General features: G+C 46.6%; 1 protein-coding gene across 1 annotated transcript in view; it reads right to left on the bottom strand.

Annotated features, from left to right (window-relative positions):
- Nucleotides 1-22,956, bottom strand: part of Pde8a (phosphodiesterase 8A) — a 131,204-nt gene that overhangs the window by 14,232 nt on the left and 94,016 nt on the right. The window contains exons 7-17 of the mRNA XM_036185704.1: nt 22,192-22,270; nt 20,755-20,892; nt 15,639-15,727; nt 13,753-13,804; nt 13,628-13,670; nt 7,369-7,446; nt 4,774-4,844; nt 4,360-4,521; nt 2,417-2,465; nt 2,095-2,230; nt 318-516 (exon numbers count right to left, since the gene is read on the bottom strand). Of these exons, the coding sequence (XP_036041597.1) occupies nt 318-516; nt 2,095-2,230; nt 2,417-2,465; nt 4,360-4,521; nt 4,774-4,844; nt 7,369-7,446; nt 13,628-13,670; nt 13,753-13,804; nt 15,639-15,727; nt 20,755-20,892; nt 22,192-22,270 (1,096 nt within the window). The remainder of the gene's footprint in view (nt 1-317; nt 517-2,094; nt 2,231-2,416; nt 2,466-4,359; nt 4,522-4,773; nt 4,845-7,368; nt 7,447-13,627; nt 13,671-13,752; nt 13,805-15,638; nt 15,728-20,754; nt 20,893-22,191; nt 22,271-22,956) is intronic.

Below are 22,956 nucleotides of genomic sequence, written 5' to 3'. Positions count from 1 at the left end.
TTTCCCAATGGTTTCTCAAGACAGGGTTTCTCTGTGTAGCTTTGGAGCCCATCCTAGAACTCACTCTGTAGTCCAGGCTGGCCTCGAACTCACAGAGATCCGCCTGCCTCTGCCTCCCAACTACTGGGATTAAAGTTGTGCGCCACCATGCCCAGCGCATGCTGAGCCTGCAGATTAATCTAACAACTGGCTTCCTTTGTGACCAAGCGGCACACAGGTGAAAACTAAGTGTTTCTATTACCACATGGTGAGAACAGGAGCAGGCGCTAGACTCTCCCTACGCTGCTGTTAAAGGCAGAATGCAGCCGTTAGCTCACCTTTATTTTGTTTCTGGACAGGAAATAGGCAGTGGCGTGGAGCACATCCGCAGAATGTGTGGAGTTATGGTAGGGGTTAGAAGAATGATAATTGGCTTCAATAATTTGAAACCACGATCTCAGCGTTGCCTCAGAGCATTGTAAGAATTCACAGATTCCAAAACGAGCAAATGTTTTGAGACCTAGATAAATCAAAGGCCTACAAAGAAAAATATCCATGATATAAAACAGAGCAAAGAAGCAGTGTCCTGACCTTGGGAGAGATTCAGGACCAACAAGCAAATCCAGCCAACTGCAGAGTACCCAGGGCAGCCAGTCGGCACTGCACGGCAGCTTTCCATGTGGGTGGAGGGCACCATGACAGTTTCTGCCTTAGCCAGATTCTGCAGAAATCCTCACTTACTGGGGTGAAGTTTTCCACATTGCTTACATCAGTGGAATCCTCAGAACCTTCTCTTTTCCAGACTCAACACGCTGCCTGTAATCCTATTCTCACGTGTTACTACTGAGGCCTGTCTAGAGAAAAATAACCACTGGACCTATACACTGGACACAGCCAAGGTCAGGTGACTGGTCGCCTTAACCATCTGGAGGTAGGTGCTTTATAGTCTAATGGAGTTTACCCTGAGAAGTTGACCAGCTACCAGAAAGTAAAGCCCTTACTTAGATGGCACTTTGATTTACTGGCTTGGCTTGGAAGGTTAAGAAATCCGTCCCACGGAAGCCATCTCAGAGGTCATTACAGGACTCAACCTGGCCATCCTTCTACAGTTTTCAGAGTTGTAATGGTTCTGGCGTATACACTAGGAGCTCTGAGGCTCACTTGTCACGGGGATACACCTGTCCACTCTGCTTGGCTGTGTGAAGTGGGAGTCTCCATATAGACACCCAGTGGGATGAGACCTGGTCAGTCATCCCACATCTCAGCAGAGCCGTCTCTCCCAAAACCAGACCACACCCGTGGCTGGCATTGGCAGTGGATGTCCAGTCCTATGTGCCAAGACCCCTGTGGTTAACAGCTTTTACTCAGCAAAACCCAAGCTCCCACTCTGTAACCATAAGCCAACGAATATAACTAGGGTGGAGTGTCCATGTGTGGGCCACCAACATGGCAACCAAGAGCTGAGGTTGGTTTTATCAAATGTGTAACTAACAATATTTGTTCTAGGCTCTGGGGCAGGGGACTCTTGGTTGTTACCTCATATAGTACCACATACTGGAGAAATTAGGAACCTAATATAATGCCACACACTAGAGAAATTAGGAACCATGTCACAGGAAAAACTGCTATCTGCGAAGCCACCACTACTGCTACATGACTGCACATGCACTGTCCAGTAGCCAAGCAAGAGGCCTAGTCATCCCTTACGTATGCGCTGCATGATCACATAATTTGCGTGCAGCCTGATCCTGTGATCTATGCGCATGTGTGGCATAGCTATGTGAGCCCAGGTGTGGGAGAATCCATAAAAAAGCAGGCCACAGGGTCACAGACTTCTCCCCACTTCTTCTTCCCCCTTCTCCTTCTTCCTCTCTCTCCATGCACACCTCCCATAGGCCTAAAGCACATCCCGTCCCTCCCTAATAAACTCTGAGAGTGGGTTCCTTGCACAGTGACGCTTAATGAATAATGTTGTGCTGTTGCTCACAGCGAGGCAAACTGCCTGTGGCCCCAAGACTCAGGGCAACTCCATCCTCACCCAAGGAACAGCTCTGCACACACCAGTGCTGCTCCTGTGGCTCCCTGGCCAGGCCCTGAGAAACCTGCTCCACGCACCTTTTTTGAGTAGCCGCTTCCAGCTCAAAAATGTCAAAGTCCCACTGTTCTTCATTTTCTATGGCCACGGCAATCCGCGGTGGGATGTCATTCAGAGAGACGGGGTTGGGAATACTGCTTGAGGATGTCTGAAGGTCTGCAAGGTGACATAATGTGGAAAACAACATTAGTGGGTTCCTGGCATCTGATGTTTGGGGTGGGGACAGGCTATACTGGAAATGGCCGCTTAGTTCCTTTAAGGGAAAACCCAGAACAAGCGGTCCCATCTTTTAACCTGGATTGCAGTGTTACAGTGACCTAAGAGGTTAAAAACAGAACTTACTTTTGGTTGCAAGAACATACTCATTTCCTGAAAACCTTCGTAAGCCATCCTGGTGAAAACCAAGAGAAAGTGTGGTTATAGTTCTTCTTTCCCCTTAGATGAGCTGGGTGGTCAGCCCCACAGGGTAATCCAGCCCATTACAAAGCTGCCCATTCCAGCAGGCTCAACACTGGCCAGCCCCAAATTCAATCACTTCCTGGGTGTTGGGCTCTTCTCCTGGAACCTAGGCTCCGGCAGGGTTGATACCAATGAAGTGACCCGCCTGCCTGCCCCACTCCAAGACCAACTGATGCTCTGGTGACGATCTCTTTCCGCCCTCTCCAGACTCTGCAGTCTCTAGAACATTTCTTTTGCACCTTTTTTTTTTTTTTGGTGGGGGGGACCACAGTCTCTTTGTGTAACAGTCCTGGCTGTCCTGGAACTCGCTCTGTAGACCAGGGTGACCTCAAACACACAGAGATCCGCCTCTGCCTCTGCTGGAATCAAAGGCGTGTGCCACTACCACCCTGGCCTTTGGCATCTTCTAAGTGGGTTCCTCCCTTTGTTCACTGAGTACCAGACCAATCATTCAGCACTCTTGATGCTCCCATCCCACCCTCCACATGCTCACCCAACCTACAGACCACAGTTAGAGGTCACCACTGGGAATCACCCTACCTTCTAGAATTTACTGTCCAAAACTTGCTTTTTTGAAATCCAGTGGGAATTGGGAGGGAGTAATCTTGTTTCTGACTAAGACAGTGGGCAGAACACCAGTATAGTTTGTCTTCCTTGTGGACTCTGCTCTGGACAGGCTGCAGTGGTTGGTGTCCAGGGCTCCTCAAGAGTCTGAGAGACACACCCTCAAGGCCTTCTTTCCTACAAAGTTATCCAAAGGCTGGTAGGATGCTTTGGAGGTGACACCATGCCCTGCACCCTGGCACTTTTTTAAACATATAAGCAGGAGAAAGTTTTGTTTTGCAATCTGTCATGTAGCTTTTGGTTTAAGGTGTGATGTTCTGTTTGTTTTGTTGTTTTCTTTTTGGTGCTGGGGATGGAACTCAAGCACTCTACCATTACTGTGAAACTTTGATGGCTTTTCTCAGCTTTTAAAATCTTTAAGATAAGCTGGGTGTTGTTGTGGGACAATCTTTTTGTACACTGTGAAGATGTGTCTTTGCCAAGGCGTCTTCTGATTGGTTTAATAAAGAGCTGAATGGTCAATAGCTAGGCGGGAGAGAGTAGGTGGGACTTCCAGGGAGAGAGAGAGAGAACTCAGAATAAATCTAGGTGTGCTAGAGAAGCCAGAGAGACATGGAGGAAGCCAGAGTTACAAATGGAGGAGAGGTAACAGCCATGTGGCAGAAAGTAGATTAATAAAAATGGGTTAAGTTATAAGGGCTGGTTGGGAACAAGCTTAAGCTAAGGCCAAACTTTCATACTTAATAGTAAGTCTCCATGTCATTATTTGGGGGCTGGCAGTCCCAAAAGAAAGTCCAACAATACCCTTAATCTCAACACTACAGAAACAGAAACAGGCAGCTTTCCATGAGTTCAAGGACAGCCTAGTCTACCTAGCAAATTCCAGGCCAGCAAGGACTATATAGTGAGACTTTGCCTCAAAATAAAACAAAACCATAACAAACAAACAAACAAACAAAAAACCCTTTAATACCTTTAATACAACTGAAAATGTCTTCTTTAAATAAACGACTTGTAAAACCCTAAGTGATACTGGAAAATAGAATCAACATCATCTCTCTTCTGCTCCAAGCTGAGGGTTCCCTGGGAGGTAAGCAGCAGGTACTGCTTAGGCCAAGCGTAGCTGAAGAGAAACCATGAAGGAGTCATGGCCTCTGCTGTGCCCTACACAGATGCCCTGCTTGACTTCTAGAGTCCTGTTCAAATAAGCTCTGAGAAACCAAATAGGAACAGACAGCACAAGCCTGGGCAAATAAACTTACAGACATTAAGCCCCCAACGAGGTCGGTGGCGTGAGGGTCATCCTCAGCATTAAACTGTGGTGAATATAACTCAGTGGTTCTCAGAATCTCCAGCACACGGTTCAACGCTTCTGTCACAGGCACAGGACTGTTTTCCTGGGCAGTGTTGATAATATTGATTATCTACAGCATGGAAATAAAGACATGAGTGTGTAACCTTACAAACACCAGGGAGCAGTCAAGAGTCAAGCTGCTAACAGTCTGCCATTATGCCACTGTGTTAATGTCAGTTACAGTGTCTCTAACCCATCCTTCTTCAGAGGAGACAACATCATACAGCTGAAGAGCACCCTTATTTCCTGCGGGTCCCCGTTGTTGGCCAGGGAAGCAATTCACTGGGAGCATCAGAGGCTGGCACACTCAGTGAAGACCAACCTTGGTGATGGGTGCTTCAATCATCATAGAATGTATCCGGGCCAGAGAGGAATGTCTTCTCTGATTGGAAACTGTGGAGAAAAGGGTGAGCAATCAGGTGTGCTGACCTTGGACATCTGTCTAGACACCAAGGGCTTTGTGCCCTCCCTTCCCCGGCATCAGTGTGTTCAGCGGCATACAAAAGGCACTGGTATGACTGCACACTGACTGAGCTTTCCTCTTTTCCTCATAAGACAAACCTGGGCTCTGCATTACCAGCTCCGCGTCCTTCAGTTCTAGGTACTAGGATGTATATATGACCTTAGGATGTACATATGATCCCGTGGCCTGAACTTCTGATGTCATAGTTCACAGAGAAGACAGAGGAGCAATTTAGCAAGTCACAGCCAAACAACCTTTTCTTGTGTCTACAACAATAAGGCTTTAGTTACACCTCTTGCTGCTCTCCAGGGTTTGGGGTGTTCTAGAAAACAGCTCCATACACCCATTGTTCCATATAAGGAGGGAGCAATGGCTTGAGCTTTACCACTTACCATTTAAATGAATTAAATCAATTTCTGGTTCAAATTTCCAAGGTTCTCTCTAGTGATGTCCTCTAGTGTGTTTAATCTAGGCTAATCAGGCAACATTACAACAAGGTTTTCATTGTTCGTGTCCAGACATGGCTCTTCTGGGATGATGGAAGCCTGGACAATGCACAGGCAGGAAAGAATGTGTCCAGAGTCCTGTGTCTCCGTGAACACCCCACCATTAGGATTACCAAAGGCCAGAAAGGGTGAGAGACTGTCCACCAAGATGATGCCTCAGCCTCAACTTACTATCAAAGGAACTAAGGCCTAAGGAGAGATACTGTTTAGGGTTAACCAGGCCAGGAAGCCTCAAGCGTCCTCAGTTCAGGGGACCAACGAAACTCAAATCTAATTTTAGTGCTTAGCACATGGCTGCCAACTTTACACTTTATACAGTAAAGTCACTAAGCAACATCACCACTATCTCATCAGAGTTAGAAAAGGATTTACTCTTGTTTAGGGAAAGAATGAAAGTACTTATCCAAACCAGAACAGAGAGCTGCTGGGCAGCGCACACTGTACTCTTGAAAATGTTGAAGGAAGGTTTTTAAGGATGTGAAGTAAAACATTTGTTAATTTGCTCAATTTTGTCATTTCACAATGTATACATATTCTAAAATAGCACGCTGTCTATGATAAATATATGCAATTCTAAAATTTGTCAACTAAAAAAATTATTTTAAAAATAATTTGAGAAAATCAAATAGCATAAATGCAATAAGATGCAAACATTTCCATGTGTTACAGAGTGACTGAAGATCTGCAAATACATTCACTATCTACTCTTAAGCTCAATAGGTAAGTCTACCTCAGTTTCTGAATAAAAAGTCAACATACTAACCCCACTGCATTTCTCTGTACTAATGCTGCATAATTAGAAGGGGAGGCAAACACACTGTTTAAATACCACAGAGTTCTCCATGGGCTGGAGAGATGGCTCAGCGGTTAAGAGCACTGGCTGCTCTTCCAGAGGTCCTGAGTTCAATTCCTAGCACCCACATGGTGGCTCACAACTGTCTGGCACGCAGGCAGAACACTGTATACATAATAAATAAAAAAAATCTTAAAAAAAAAAAAAAGAGTTCTCCGTGCAGGGGGCAGCAGAGGAGCTACTGCCTGTTAATGACTTCTCGAGGGCAAATTGTTTTCTTCAGGAATGTGGCCCCGGTAGGGAGCCTATGCTTCAGTGATAGCCCAGTGCCCATGTAGGTACAGGCAGTACTCACGGTGGGTTAACTCTTTTTAGAAAGAGTTAACCTTTTTAGAAAGGAGGACATGAAGTTGGGGAAGGGGCATGGTGACTGCATTAAAAAAAAGAAAAAAAAAAAAACCATGTTGGTCAGCATGCTTCTACACGGTCTTAAATGTTTATTTCAGCTGAGCAAGTTGGCACACACCTGGGATCCTAGCACTGGGAGATGGAGGCAGAAGCATCAGGAGGTCAAGGGTCATCCTGGACTATACAGGGTGTTTGAAGCCAGCCTGGGCTATATGAAACCCTGTTTAAAAATAATTATATTTCAGGCGTGTCGGGCATGGTGACACATGCCTTTAATCCCAGCACTGAGGAAGAGGCCAGTTTGGTTTACATAGTGAAGTCCAGGACTACTAGGGCTGTCTCAAAAACAAAAACAAACAAAAATTATATTTCAATCTAAACTTAATATGTTCTTAGTTAGAGTTTTACAATCTCCAAATTAAGCTTGCCACTTCCAAAGGGTAAGTTTCCATAGTAAACTGCAAACTAATCTATCCTTCAGAATTACCAAATGTGTGTGTGACTCATATCATGACAGCAGATTAACAGACACATCTACTGGTAAGAGTTGGAAATCATATAGAACAGCTAGTACCTCTTTCTTTGGTTTTTCCCTATTAGTGACTCATTTCAAAGGCTCACAATGGCGTCTACCTGTGGGAAGGTGGCAGAGACACCATCTCCCAGAAGGACACCGTGCATAGTAACCGGACACGGAACTGCAGGCTCAGGAGTGCTCAAGGCCACGCAGTCCACTCTGCCACTCACCTTCACTTCCTTTAGAGGAAATTGCTTTGGCATCTATCGAAATTTTCCTCCTGTCTTTATGTTTGCCTGCCTGGTTATCTGTGGAAACAATTAAACTGTAAATCATTTCTTTACAGAGATGTTAGTGACCTACCAGCGAAAGACATCAAGTGAAATCTCAGGAGTCCCCAAGTAAAAGAACTTGAACACCATTTGAGACACCACAGAACCCCGCACTGTGCACAGAAACAAACCACACACACACCTTGGTTTGAGGGGCTTCATTTTCTCAGAGCTTTACAAAGTTCAAAAAAGAGAAAACAACCAGAAGAAACGACCCCAGCAGAGGTTCTCCATTGTAGTTAAGTGAAACAGGGATTTTATCCTCATTTACCCTGTCTCAAAGAGAAAATAACCACAACAAAAGGTATTTTCTTTGCAACATCCTAGGAGAACGTTCTTTTCTTTCCTAAGGCCATATGTGGAGCAAGTTTGGGGCACAATATGAGGATAATTTGCCTTTCTCCCCAATTCCTCTTTTCAGTGAAAGCTGCCACTGCTACTCTAGGCTCCAAACAACAGTTCTATGACTCCAGTCCTTGCTCCATCCGTTCACTGACAAAGCAAGCCTAACCTTCCTGGGGTGCCTAGTATGCTGCTGATGATTTGGTGCACAACAATTCATGTCCCCATCTCACACAAAAGCAAAGGAGGCATGGCAGAGCAGGCCCGAGTGGAGTCCACTCCTCCCAGGAGGTGGTCAGTCCAGCGACTCTGCCTTGCTTGCTCCTCTCACCTGATTCTTCTCCTCAGCCCAAGGCATGGTCCTAGTGCTGGCCCCACGTGCTCCTCTACACCATGGGGGAGGTTCTTCACCCAGTTTTGTTTTGTGGTGCAGGGAATGGAACTCATGGCCTTGAGTAAGCTAGGTGAGCACTCTACCACTGAGTTACGTTCACAGCTCTGCTCTTAGCTTCCTGACCCAACACGGCCAGAATCTTCTCTATGTGCACATGTGTAACAAGGATGACCTCCTTGTTGCTAGCATCTTGCTAGACACAAGGGAGCCCTCTTCCTGGCCACTTCTGTTTGTAGACCACACTCCCTGGTTTTCTGTCCCACCTCCTCCTCCTCCCATCCTTTGGTGCTTCCCTCTCTCTCAGCCCCTGGCAGCTTCAACGGCTGGCTTCCAAAGGGTCTAGCCTCACTCCTTTCTCTTTTAAGCAAACACAACCTCCTTCAAAAACCCCTCATTGCTTCCTGCAGTTCTATCTAATTTCCATGTAGCCGTTTTTGCCCCTATCCTCTCCCGAGTCCCAGACTTACATCTTGATGGGTCATTGGCCACCTCTGTTTGGATACTTCTCAGCTATTGCAAATTAACTCGTCTAAAATGAACTCATCCTTTCTAACTCTGCTCTTAACTCTCAGTCACTAGATAGCACCTACCCACTTGACCAATTTCCTACAGGCAGCCAACAGAGCCTTCTACACCATCTCATCAGATCCTTCCTAATCATAATGCATCCCTGGCTGATCAGTCCTCAGGGTCAGCTTCCAACTCCCAAGGGTGGTACTTAGAATCCTAGAGAGCTAGCTAGTCCTGACTCTCTAGACCCCCAAGACGTCTTTATATTTTATCGGTTCATGCCCCGCCCCCTCTGCAAACCTCTACACCCTGCTTGCTACAAACTACTTACTTTAGAATGCCCCTTTCACATGTTGCCTCCTTTTCCTAATTAACTCTGCTTCTCTAGGAAGATGCGGTTTGAGAACCTTAAACTTCAGGAAACCTTCCCATATGTCTCCTCATCCTCTAAGTGTAGGCAACTAACTGGCTTTATTATTGTGAGCAATCTGAGGGGCAGTCTTTTGTGGGTGGCCAGAAACATATCAAGCACACAGCAGATGCTCAGTAAATACATGCCTGCTTTGTTTGACACTTGCATAATCCTGTGTACAAATTAAAGGACCGATGTGTGGAACCACTCTGACCCTCGCTTTGCTATTCGAAATCCTCCAGGAGGATATTACCTCCCTGGCCTTCAACGGTGCAGCCTGCCCACAACAGCCTGCCTCTCATTTCTCTCCGGTCTGGAGCTTGTCAGCCCAGCTGCTCCACTCACACTTCTGGAGCACCTGCCCCTCTCATCTGAGGTGACACACGACACTGGCTCAAGATGCTCACAAAGCCTTCAAGTGGCACCTCCTCTCAATCATAGGTAGTGATGAGTGTCTTTCCTGTCTCAGGGCTTCATGAGGACTCATGGCCACACAACTGTCCAGTGAGCTGGACTGTGAACTGTTCCTTTTCCCTTTCATCCACTCTGCAAATATTTCCCGAGCACTTGCCCTGTGACAACACCTAAGACTGGGGCTGTGGTTGAGATCCTGACTACCCCTCAAAGGCCCACGTGTTCAAACACTGTCCCTCCCAATCCAGATGATGCTTTTGGTCCTGTGAATGTCACGCTTCCTCCTTTGTCCCCACATGTTTCTCGAGGATTGGCTATGAGAGCTTAGTCAGTGGGGCACGGGGTCAAGGGATGCAGGGTGCCTTAAGAGATGGAAAGGAGTAAGAGGTCCTTAGATCATCTCGGGTATCTTCTCAGGCTCTTTCCTTTCTCTTTATTTTGCTCTGGGCCAAGAAGCAGTGATCTCACTTTACCACACGCTCCTGCCATGTGTTACCTCACCATAAGCCTAAAGCAACAAGACTAAATGACCATGGGCCAAAACCTCCAAAATGGTGAGCCAAAATAAATGAGCCCTTCTCTTATTATAAGTCAGATATTTCAGATATTCCCTTGCAGCATCAGGGCTATGTCAATGGATATGATAAGTCACCTCCTCAAAGGGAGGTGGTCTAGTGCGGAGCAAGGCAGGGGAGCAGAATTATACTAATATTTTCAACTGAAGGGAGAGCAGACGGTGGCAGAAAAGCACTGTGAGATCAGGATGGGGCTGTGGCAAAGAAAGGGAGCGGAGCGCAAGGAGATGGGATTTCCACCACAAGACTTTCAAGTTATTTCATTTCCACATAAATCCTAGTCCCTCTGCTCCCAACAACTCCAGCAGAATGCTGCTCCCACTGTGACTCAGGGACAGTCTTCACCAAGCCAGTAGAGGTGGACCATACAGGGCCTGGACTGGGCCCAGCTCCCAGATGCAGCCTTTAGGGCACACCCAGGGGACCGGTGAGGAAATATGAGGGTCACACTCCTGAGAAACTGCAAGCCCTGAAGAAGCACCATGCCCAGGGGCTCACACAGTAGTGGGTGCTCAACAGTTAACACAGCACTCTGATAAGGTATCATGCCTATACATGGAAACAACTCTAAATAGGCCTCAATGACCATCTACAACTCTGCTTTTGGTTTCCTGTCCTAGAAAATGGGGTCCTTAAACTCTGCTCATTTCTTCAGAGGCATTGGCATTTTTGTGGCCTGACAGGGCAATCCAGGGAATTCTGGAGAGGCAGTGTTGGGCAATGGAAGACACTGTCTCCAGTCAGCACCCTAATTGCAGGAACCCTTTGGCCTGGCAGCAGGAACTCCAGTCTGGATAAGAGAAAGCTGAAGCCAGGTATCTTACCCAACATGCCCACAAGTGCCTGTGCTGGGCCTTGGCAGACTGCAGTGTGTGCTCTCAGGCACTCAGCAGGACAGGCCTGAGAAGTGCCGACCTGCCCGCCCCAAGCTCCCTGGCTACCTCCAATCTCAGACTATGGTCCTTGCCACTCTTCCTGAGAAAGCTTTCTGTTTCTAGAGATACAAGAACCTCTGTATCTCTTCAGAGAACTGTGGTGTGACATCTAATAAGCAACAGTTCCAGCCCTGGCAGCCCGTAAGAAGACCTGTGAAGTGCTTGAGGCCTTAGGCCCACCCTCTTCTGCCTAAACCAAAGCTTGTCATGTGACGGCAAGCCAGAACAATCAAAGTTTATACTCCATCACTACAACCATTTTTTTTTTTTTTTTTTTGAGACAGGGTTTCTCTGTGTAGTTTTGTGCCTTTCCTGGAACTCACTCAGTAGCCCAGGCTGGCCTTGAACTCACAGAGCTGCTGGGATTAAAGGTGTGAGCCACCACCGCCCGGCCAACCATTTTGTTGTAGTAAGGTATAACATCATCTGAAAATTATACCTAGGCTAATAAAAATGTAACGTGTGTGAGGAGTTTAGTATTTTTCTAGGCTCTCAGACATCTTTCTCTCGACTGGGGAGTTTCAGGACCTCCCTTTACAGAGGGAGGAGGCCAGGAACTCCCTCTCTCTGCACCTAAGTAGCAGGTGACCTAGGTCAAGCGAGCACCTTTTCAGAGCTGCCCTGGAACAAGTGAAACAAAAAGTGAGGCCCCAAACCTGGATCTTGCCAGAGCCAGTGGTGCCCAGCTGTGCTGTTCCCATGGCATGCCCAGATCAGAGGGGACAGCTTCCCAGCGTCCCTTGGCTCCTGGCTCTGGCCCAATCTTAAGGTGCTCTATTTCCTTCCAATAAGCCCTACTTCTGCTTGAAGACTGACTTCTGCTCTCCATGGCCTGATAGCCCCACTGAGGCAAAACAGCCCCCAGACCTTCAGGCACAGAACTGCTGCCCAGGGATGCACAGATTAGGTGGGTGGCTCATCTGGGAGACAGCAGCAGCTCCTAAGGGAGCATTCATCAAGTACAGGTACAAATGGTGCAGCGCCTTGACACTGGGGTGATTCCTACCTTCCCTGTACTCTGACCATCCCTGATGGCCACCCAAGTCCCGCTCTATCATTTCCTAGCTGCCTAGCTCTATGCTGTCATTTAACTTTCTTGACTCTTGTTTTTTCTTCTGTAATAAAGGAGTGTTAACAACAGTCATGTCCACTTTGCAGGGTTATGCTGAAGAACTAAAACCAACAAAATGCCACTAACAAAACCCCAGCAACGTGTTCTGTGAACTTGCAGCACAGAACTCCCGCCATGGCAGGCAGCCTGTCGGCCACGTCTATTTTTCACTCCACAGTCCCTGCAAGTGTGGCTTCTGCCTCACTCTGCACAGAGCCTGAGCACGGACAGTTCTCAGTAGCTCTCGAATGCAAGCCAGAGTCCCGGCATTCCTGCCCAAGTGCCCCATGTCCCGCACCATCCGTGCCACCCAGCCCCGACCAGGCAGCACACTTCCCTACCCTCCGCTGCTGTGCTACACTCTTGCCTCCCCCCACCCCCGTTGACTCCTTTCTCTGCCTGACTTCCTCCTCTTCTCTCTTCATCACTTGCTGGTACTTTTCTGGTCAGAAACATCTGCATCTCAAGCTCTTACCTCTTCGAGGAGCCTACGAGGCAGTGAGCGGTGGATGTTTACTATAAATCTGTAGAGCAATGAGCAGGACCGCACAGGTAAAGTGGTCCATACTTACCTTCCCCAGAGCACACCCCGCATCTCCAGGCTTCGGTCTTCTTCCCGGTCCTCGCCATCAGTCTGTTCCCACACTCCTCTTCTTACTGCCATCTTATTTCCCTCTCCTCCCCATCACAATGTGACCAGCACACCCTTCCATGTGAATGGTTTCCACACAATAGAAGAACTTCTTAGAGCTCAAGTGTCTCTGTAATATCCCCTACTCCGACACTCTCAGAGACTCCAACTGCCCGTGAATAAAAAGCCTGATTTCCTCCCTGGCCTTTAGGACTCTGATTAGTTCCAACTCCTTATCCTACTCTGTCAGGATACACACTCCTCCTTCTGGAACACATACATGTTTCCCTCTTCTGCATGCCTGATGGAGAGCCCCTGTAGCCCATCCCCTTATCTGTGAGGGCAAAAGCAGGAAGCAGCTGGCAGACCATGGCTTAGGTTTGACAGAAATAAGCACTCCCAGCCAGAGAAAAAGGCCTTCGCAGTAGGACAAATGGTGTCTGAGGAAGAGTTAGAAGACAGGAGACGAGGCAAGTGTGACAGGCCCACACACCGCCCTGCAGGATGGCCCTGCTAAAGTGCTTCGGCGCCACTCAACCCTGTCTGCCTCTTAAGGCTCAGTTCTGGTTACAAGATCATACTTCATTCAACATCTATGCACACGAGTCATGCACTGCATCTATCCATTCTCCCCACACAGGCCGGCACCCAGCCCAGGCACTTGTCAACATGCACACAGACTCAAACCCTTGACCTCAAACCACACCGGGGTAGTTTCGGTGCTAGAACAAAGTCCTGAACAAACACCACTGTACAAAGCAGGCCCATCAAAGAACGGGTCTGGGAGTTTCCCCCAAACGCTCAACCTTAAGAATGAATATACAGCCTCATACCTGTTTGACTGTTCATCTGCACAGACTCAGTTACTGTCTCAACCTAAAAATAAATTTTACAAGCCATTAGCTTTGATCACCTCAACAGCCTGCTTGGAAGGCAGGTCCTGGGGCACCTTGCCTACCTTATCGTTGCCATTGCACACTCTGATAATGGACACATAGTGTCTGATTTTTCTGAAAATAGAAAACAATATGTCAGTTTTCTCCTGACTCTAATTTGGTATAAATAGTTTTTCATTATAAAATGAATACTTCCCTTTAGCAATATATAAAATGCTTTGAGAGCATTTTTCTTCTAATTTGTGTGTGTGTGTGTGTGTGTGTGTGTGTGTGTGTGTGTGTGTGGCCAAGGCCACCAATGAACAGAACTTACAAACACCCTCTTATGACTGCAGCCATCACTTCCCTAGTTACGACAACAGACACCACAATACAGATACATGTGCTTCTGACAGTACATTGCACGTTAGCCTGTGGTTCTCCGATGCCGTCTTGACAAGTGTTAATACTGATGCTCTGAGTTCCAGCAGGCTGCTTACAGTCACTCATGGAGACAGCCACAGGCCACAACAGGCTGAGGTTTCTGCTAGCTTCAGTTAGCTAACGTCCAAAACAACAAGGGCTAAGCACAGAAGCTGCTGACTTGTCCCATTTATTTATTGTTCTCTCAATTTTCCCCCCACCCCCATAATCAAATCCCTATATACTTATCACAAAAAAAAAAAAAATTGGAAAGGACATACAAGAGCAGAGAGTGTGAACAGAGAGCTCACACAGATCTGCCTCCCTGAGGCAGTCACCAACCGGCAGCCAAGTCTGCTGACACAGCACGCGAGCTATGTGGTCAGCACTGAGGGCTGGCTGCACCAGGCACCATCATACATGGCAGCCGGGGCTGGGGCCAGAAACCAGACCTCTCTGAGACTCAGTTTCCACAAGTGTAAAGTGGAGACACCACTGTGTGCTGTGCTAACAAAACAGCTGCATTCAGAAAGAAATGAAATGGCATCTCCCACTAGCCAGGAGCCTGACTCGAGAAGGAAGTGCCTAGAGAACAGAGGTAGCTCCTGACACTGTGGCCACGCTTCCTCTCTTACCTCCTTTCCTTTCATGAGTGCATCATACACTGGGTCTGACTTGACACTTTGCATTTAACAGCATAGTAAGGTTTTTCCTTACAACTTAATTTTCCATGATCATCATTTACAAAAGTGTATATTTTACTGTTGGGTATTCTATAATTCATACTCAGAATTTTCTAGAAACTTTCTCTATTATTTTGAATAGGCTCTGAGACAAGGCATCTAAAAATTTTAGGCTCTTGATATATATTTATGTTTACAATATATGTATGTGAGCACATGCATACTTACCTATGTGGCCATGTGTGGAGGCAGAGGTTGACATTGTGATCTCTTCCTCAATTGCCTCTCCTCATTATTATTATTATCATTAATTATTATTAAGACAGAATCTCTCACTGAACTTGGATCTCACCATTTCAAAGCTAAACTGGCTAGCCAGCGAGACCCCAGGATGTCCACCCACCAATGATGGGGTTTCAGGCATGATGCCACATGGGCTTTGAGGGGGAGGGTTGCTAAGGATCTAAACTCAGATTCTCATGCTTGTAGAGCGAGCACCTTTCCCAATGAGCCAGCTCTCCAGCCCCTAACACATCTGTTAGTATTCAAAATATTCTTCCCTAATGTGACAGGCCTTTGCAAGAATAACTACTTCCAGTTAGATACAAAGCTTACAAACACAGAGGTAAACTGTGATTTGAATATAAACACTGGAGTCTTTTGTGAATCTACACAGCATAAAGAAGACCGTCTCAGGTCAGGGGGCAGGCCTTCAAGGAACTACCACCTTGGAAGGCCATGCTAAGACAACCTGGCCCTACTCTAAGCCTTTTACACTTCCGGGAGCAGGTCTGAGCTTACTTAGATATGCAAAGCAAGCTCAAAACACGGACTGCTGAGTGAAGTCCACTGTTTCCACTTACCCTCCCTGCCCAATGACAGGTATTATCTTCACATTTTGTTGTATATTATCTCCATTTTTCTTTTGGGTATGGTAAACTCCTTGCCATTCCTATAAATAGAATGTAAGCATCATTACACTTTGGGTTTAAAACATAAACCCAGGAACATTTTCCATTTTTGTTCCAATTCATTTAATCACCATGTAAGAACTTAGGATAAAAAATGATTCCAATTCCAATTCAAGTAACCTGATATTCTTCCCTTTCTCTCAAGTCCACTTGACAGAGGTCAAGTCACCTCAGTATACGTGGTCACATGTTCCATGGTCATCTGCTGGCAAGAGAGAACCCCCTCACTCAATGCATTAATGCCACCTCTCTCAACTCCTGCTGGCAGCAGTGAAGACGGGAAGTAGCACTTTGCCTTGGTACATAGTGCAGAGGAAATCTCAGGACTAGGGCACAGAAGAGCAGTTTGTAGCCATTACTGTGGTAATGTGATACTGTGGCTGCCGCTAGTTTGTTACTCTGAATGGCTTTAGCCTTCTGGAACTGGGGGGTTCAGTCCCTCTGTGGGGCAGGATGACCCAGCAGCTAGACTTGAGCTCAGGCAGCAGCAGAACAAGGTGAAGCTGAAAAGCATGGGGTTGTGATTTTAAGAGTTCACACGCTGGGCGGTGGTGGCGCACACCTGTAATCCCAGCACTCAGAAGGCAGAGGCAGGTGGATCTCTGTGAGTTTGAGGCCAGCCTGGTCTACAGAGCTAGTCCAGGACAGGCTCCAAAGCTACAGAGAAACCCTGTCTTGAAAAACCAAAAAAAAAAAAAAAAAAAAAAACAAAAAAAAAAAAACAGAAAAAAGAGTTCACATGTACAGCCATGGATGTTTTCAACAGGAAAGGGCATGGCTATGGAGTAAACAGGGTACACCTTCCTCTGGGGTGATGGGGCAGCTAGGGATTTGTCATTATCATCTGACAAGTCACTCTGGTGTTAAGCTATAAAACCCTAAAACCCCTTATTGGGACAACATCTAGATGAGTCCAAATGTTCTTGGCCCTTCAGAACTCCCAGGACCCAGAGCTCTAAGATACTCAGGTAGATATTGATTACTGGATGACATAATTCTGAAAACAATCATTTTTTAAGACCATGTCAAAACAGCTCGTTCTGTCTGTTGAGTGCTTCAACAGAAGAACAGGTCATAAACAGCTCAGTTGTGAGTGCAGCCAGACCAGAGACAGGCTGTGCCCCGAACCAGCAGAGACTAAGCAGGGATCCCCAAGCAAGAAGGCAGTGTTCATCTCCACAGCCCATGGGGTCACCCTGAAAAGAGACAGCTCTATAAGCACTACCAATGGCAATGTGGGACACTGTCTGGATGTTTGCACAACTACGTGAATATACTTAATCACTGGATATGTAGTTGGGTTTGTACTGGCAGCTCTGGCTGGCCTGGGACTGGCTGCACAGACTAGGCTGGTCTCAAACTTGCAGTGACCCTCTTGTCTTGGCTCCCAAGTGCTATGCACTGTACACTTTAAATGAATGAATTGTATTGTGTGAGAATTACATCTCAATAGAACTGTTACATTATATGAAAAAAAAAGAAACAGCAGGTCAATAGGATCAAGACACTAACACATTGAAAACTAGACTTAGTATATTCTTCTCTAGCTCTTTCTGAATCAACTCAGACAACTGACAGACCCAAGCCTGTGGTGGTATTGTGGTGGAACAATGATAAATCTAAGTTCTCCAGTCACCGATGTAAACAAAACAAATGAACCATGTTTACTGATCACAAATAGAAAAACATTTAGTTATGTATCATTGTGAGTTTGAATTCCTGGGAAGAAATGTACTACCTTAGAACATAGTCATAGAGATTTATAGCTGGTAAGGCCGCCGACACCTGGTGAGTTCAGTGGCCAGTCTGTTTGGGGTACAGGTGCTTTTGCACAGTCCTGTCCCCACATGAGCACCCCACTGCACACAGTGAGACCCAGGCTTCCCTGCTGCTATGTGGCACAAGCTACATACCAGGCTGGGCTGCTTTGGCTATTGATGTAGTCTCCTTTGGCAATCACTGTCATAAAATTAAGTCATTGTCATCCAGCTGTGCTGTCCCCAGGGCTGGCACAATGCTTACCCGTGGTAAACAATCAAAGAACACATGAGGCTTTTGTTTACAGTGACTGAGGTCAACTACAGAATCTTCGTCACCAGGCTAAGCAATCTGAACACTATACTAAGGGGGCAACATGATAGAAGGCAATCTTACTAAGACCAGCCATGCACACTACACAGTGGAGGGATTTGGCCTTCATAATTGCGGGAGTGTGAGGAAGTCCTGGAGCAGACCAGGGCAAACAGCACACACTCAAAGCCAGGGAGGTAGCAGCCAGAGGGATCGGTGATGGACAGTGGGACTCAGTTTACTCCAGGGATCTAGGACAAGGTAACTGTGAGGACAGCCTATGGACAGGGACCGACTAGAAGACATGCTGGGTTTTTGTTCATGGAGGGTGAGAGGGAGATCACTGTCTGACAATTTAATTTCAAGTGTCAGCAGGAGATTGAGGGGCGAGAGCAAGGGGGCAAAGATCAGAGTCCAGGTGATTTGTGGAGGAAACAGAAGGGAAGTGGGGTAGGGAAGTGGGATTTGTCAGCAAGGAAGGGGGAAGGACCACAGGAAATAAGAAAGGTCAAAGGGTCCTGAGGCCACACATCAGCACTGACAGGCATCTGGATAGCCAACATTTATCCTGCATTGAGAGAAAGGGGTAGATAGATGATAGATAGATAGATAGATGGATGGATGGATGGATGGATGGATGGATGGATGGATGGATGGATGTGTGTGTGCATGTGCGTTCGTGCGTGTGTCCCAGGGGTGGGGTAACAAAAGGGGAAAGTGAAGATGTCTGGACAGGGAAAGGCCATGTAAAGCTTAGCTACCTGAAAGATGGAGATTATAAAGCCCCAACAGGGGAGTTATGTGGAAGAAGAAAAAAAATCAATGTGAATCTAAAAAATCAAGTTAGCCTCTCTATCTACCCCAAAGAGAGCAAGAGATAGAAAGGTTTGTGGCCTGATCAATATCATGGGGATTTCTCCTCTGACCCAGGGTTTCCTGATGCCTATAGCGCTGGACATCTGACCATTTACTGAATCTTCTCTCCTCTGCCATACTGGTACCCAGTGGACATTTGAGCTGTCCTTGCTGACCACAGCATGATGGCTCCACAAGGCCACTGACCCCTCCACTAGCTCTTCCCCTACAGAGACTGGATCAGACAGACTGTCTACCCTCTCACCTCAGTGAACCAACAGGTCACTGACAATGGGTAAAATCACCTTTTCACACTCCCTAAAAGCTCGGAAATGCCCTAAATGGCCAGACTCCTTTCGGAAACAGAGTAGCAAATAGGCCAGTAACACTCCGCCTTTCTGGGTTTTGCTCATAATCATGCCAAGTCTCTAGAGAGGAGTCCCTGCTATTCTGATTTGAGGCTTTCTGCACGGGTCCCTAAAGTGTCAATCCTGCAGAATCAAGGTTCTGTGTGCACTGCCTGATACACTGACAGAATGGCCTGTTCCACAGGCCCTTCAGTAAGAGGGATCCAGCATGCCTGGCAGGGGTTCAGACTAGCTGATATCCAACAATAAAACCACTGGCTTTAAAAAAGCTAGGCATGCTGGCATGCTGGTACACACCTTTAATCCCAGTATTGGGGAAGGAGAAGCTGGTGGATCTCTGGAGTCGAGGGCAGCTTGGTCTACATAGAGAGACCCTATCTCAAGACAAACAACAAAACCTCTGGCTCCAAGCATCACCAAAGGACCAAAATGACAGAACTGAATGGCTCTGGGAAAGCCCTGAAGAGAACAGTCACCTAAGGCAGTGCATCAGAGCAGAGGTCTCTGTCCATCTGTCTTTATCCCTCTCTCCCCAGAAACCCCTCCACTCTAGTAAGACAAACAGCACCCTGATCTTAAAACTTGAAGGGTTCAGGCAGTGCCTAGCTAACTCTGAGTCCTAAGTGTACTGCTGGGCCCTTGCCTGCTCTTTCTACGTTCTTCTATTTTTTTTTTTTTTTTTTGTTTGTTTGTTTGCTTACTTTGAGACAGGGTCCCTCTACACAACCCTGGCTGTCCTGGAACCCACTCTGTAGACCAGGCTGGCCCCAAACTCACAGAGATATGCCTTCCTGTGCCTCTAGTGTGTTGGGATTAAAAGTGGGATTAAAAGTGAGTGCCACCACGCCCAGCTTCTGTGTTCCCAATTCAAAGCAATCTCTTGTTCTTGCAGCCACAGGAAAGAACAGGAAACGGAGCTATTCCCTGTGCCCCCCCCCCCCCCCGCATTCCCCCACCCCCAGCCAAGAGAGGTATAACCTGTGCATGTCCCCTGCCTGCTGGCACTGGGAAGAAGCATCGCTACTGAGGCCTCTGCAGCCAGCAGCACATTGCCATAGTAACCGTCACAGCTTTCTCTCAAGTGTGAAAAACAAAGGAGAGTTCACCAAGAAATGAAAAGTAACTGATCAGACTCTTATCATCACACCCGCAAGCCCGCCTGGCACCAGGACAGTGCTGACAGGCCACAGCACAGGAGGTCTGGCTGGCTGCACCTGCCTCCTGGCTGCTCCTTTAGCGCTGTGATCATACAACCTTTCACAGGGTCAACAGTGATCCCTTCTGTTTCCAGCTCTGAAAACAGGCTCTCTGAGGGAAGTAGTCTTGTTTTGATCCTCCTTCTAGGAAGAATTTGGCATGGTGCTTGGCACACAGCAGGTGTTTGAAAATTGCTCAGTGAATGACTGAAGGTGTGCTGCCTAACTGGAGACCCTTACCCAGAACCAGGTGCCAACATCTACCAATTAAAAGATCAATTATTAGAAACACCAACTTATTCACCCATCACTCAGATAAAAACAATGGTTTTAAGGTCAAGTCCAGTGACTCTGCTTACTGGCTAATCGTATCACATTCAGTTTCTGCATCTGTAAAGTGAGAATAACAGGGACTTCTGGGAAAAGGGTCGGGCTGAGGTCACCTGCTCCACAGGTGTCAATGAACACCAAGTCTTCCCTCTTACCTGGAGGTGATAATGGTCCTAACATTCCACTCACCTTGCCTATGGTGATACACGAGTTTATGGCGTCAAGCAAGGCCCCTTTCTTCTCATTTATGGGCACTTGTGCTAACTCCTTCCCTATCAATTCACCTGACTGATAACCCATTGTTGTTTCAAATGCAGGGTTTGCATACTGGAAAGAGACAAAAGGAAAAAAGAATAAGTGAATTTAAAAGATGGTTTGAAAAAATAACAGCCTTCCACATAAGCACCATCCCGCCCGCAGCAGCCTGGGCTTCATCATCAATGTTCTAGAGCCGAAGTTTCTGCTTAGACGGCACATGGCTGGGCTTCCTGCTGTGTCTACGGCTCACTCCAACTTCAATGAAGACAAAGGAAGGCCTATTCTCAGCACAAACCCATGCTGCCACACCAGAGAACTAAATAAAGCACCAGGCTGGGCTGTGAAACACCCAGGCCCTGCCCCCTGGACTCTGCAAGTCACTTCAGCCACAGGTGCTCACTGGCTGGGGAGAAGGAGAACACGCCCTTGTGGTATGACTCAAATGCCTGACGTGTGAAAAGCAGGCTACAACCTAGGAAGTATTTGCAGATGAAATGTTTGATGATAAGTTTCAAATACAATGAAGACGAGGGAAAATGTATTCCAACACTGAACATGTGTTGGTGACGACAATGAGACAGAGATAATAAAGCAGAAACTGGCAGTAGTTATCAAGATAGTGAGCACTTCACACACATCCACTCGGGTAATCCTCAAACCTTATGAAAGGCACGTGGCTGCTGTTACTATCTCTCCCATTTGTCCGAGAAAACAGATTCAGCTAGATTCAGTAACTGGCCCAAAGAGGCTCGGCTGAGGCAGACAGAGCCTGTACCCTCAACTCCTGGCCTGTGTTGCCTCTTAGCACCAACTCCCAATGTCACCACCAACAGCAAAATAATAAGTCAGATTCAGTGATCTGAAATCAAAATGGAGTTCATTCCCAGACTAAAGGAATGTTTTCCCCACAGCTGCACCTTTTAGTAAAATCCATGCTATCTTTATAGATACCTATTTGTCTCTTACAGAAAGCCGCTTTGATAATAGTGGTAGTCTAGTCTGTTACTTTCTGCATTTGAACGTTTTTAGTAGGTTTCTATAAATTTAACTTGCCTCCAAAAACAGTGAGGAAAGACGGAAGCGGAGTGAAGCAAGCTTGTGTGTGGCTGCCACCCGCCCCAGGAAGAAGAATGAGAGAAGACCTGCCATTTCTACATTTCTAAGTACCATAAGGAATCGTTATCTTTTCTTATCTAGAGAGTGTATTTTAAATAACATATTTTACTGATTTTGCTCTTACAATCATCTCAGGGGGAAAAATTGGCCTCTTGTACTTCAAAAAGAAAAAAAAAATCAAACTGTGGGCTACAGTCCTAAAAATGAGAAGAAACAAATTGAAGCTATAAGCATAATTCCAAAATAACAAACCTGTATAATGTGGTCTTCACTTGTAATTTCAATTGCTTCTTGACTTTTCTCTAATGCAGTGAATACTGAGTTACAAGCCCTTTATGGATAGAAACAAAAGGACTGATAAATGTATTTACATTGATTGTGATTACTAAATCTCACACAATCCTGGGGCATTACAGCAGCTTATTGAAATGTCTTGTGCCTGGCTGCTCAGAAAGAGGAAGGGGAGATATTTTAAACATAAAGAAGAACTTCTACAGCCCTAGTATTCAGGACTGTCACTGGTAGGCCAGGATGGTCACACACCGGTGGAGCTGTGGGACCCTGAGCCCCTGCCAGGAGTGTCCTTTCTCAACACTAAAGAACCTTCACAGGGACTAAATGAGAGAGAGATTCAAGATTGCTGCACAGCCCGGAGGGGAGGTAGCCAGCCATGTGAAGGAATTAAACAAATTATTTGCAGGATACTGGGGTATCTGGGATGGCCATCTTTGTTGTCCGCTTTCTGCACTCAGTCTGACTCTGTGAGCATATTCCCACATGTCTGAAATGCTTTCTTAATTATACAGGTACAAATGTTTAGACAAAAGTTAGAAAATACAGACAAGCTAACGTACTGCTCCACTATAAGAATAAGATGGCTAATAAACATTAGTGATACCCTCATACATTATTGGTAGGAATGTAAAATTGGTCCTGCTCCCATTTTGGAAAACAGTCTAGGAATTCTTCAAATGGTTAAACATGGGATCATCATGTGATCCAGCTATACCCACTCTT

Source organism: Onychomys torridus, chromosome 1, assembly GCF_903995425.1.
Source record: "Onychomys torridus chromosome 1, mOncTor1.1, whole genome shotgun sequence".
Classification (NCBI taxonomy): domain Eukaryota; kingdom Metazoa; phylum Chordata; class Mammalia; order Rodentia; family Cricetidae; genus Onychomys; species Onychomys torridus.
Note: the sequence above shows the minus strand (reverse complement) of the source record. Positions and strands in the feature narration are given on the sequence as shown.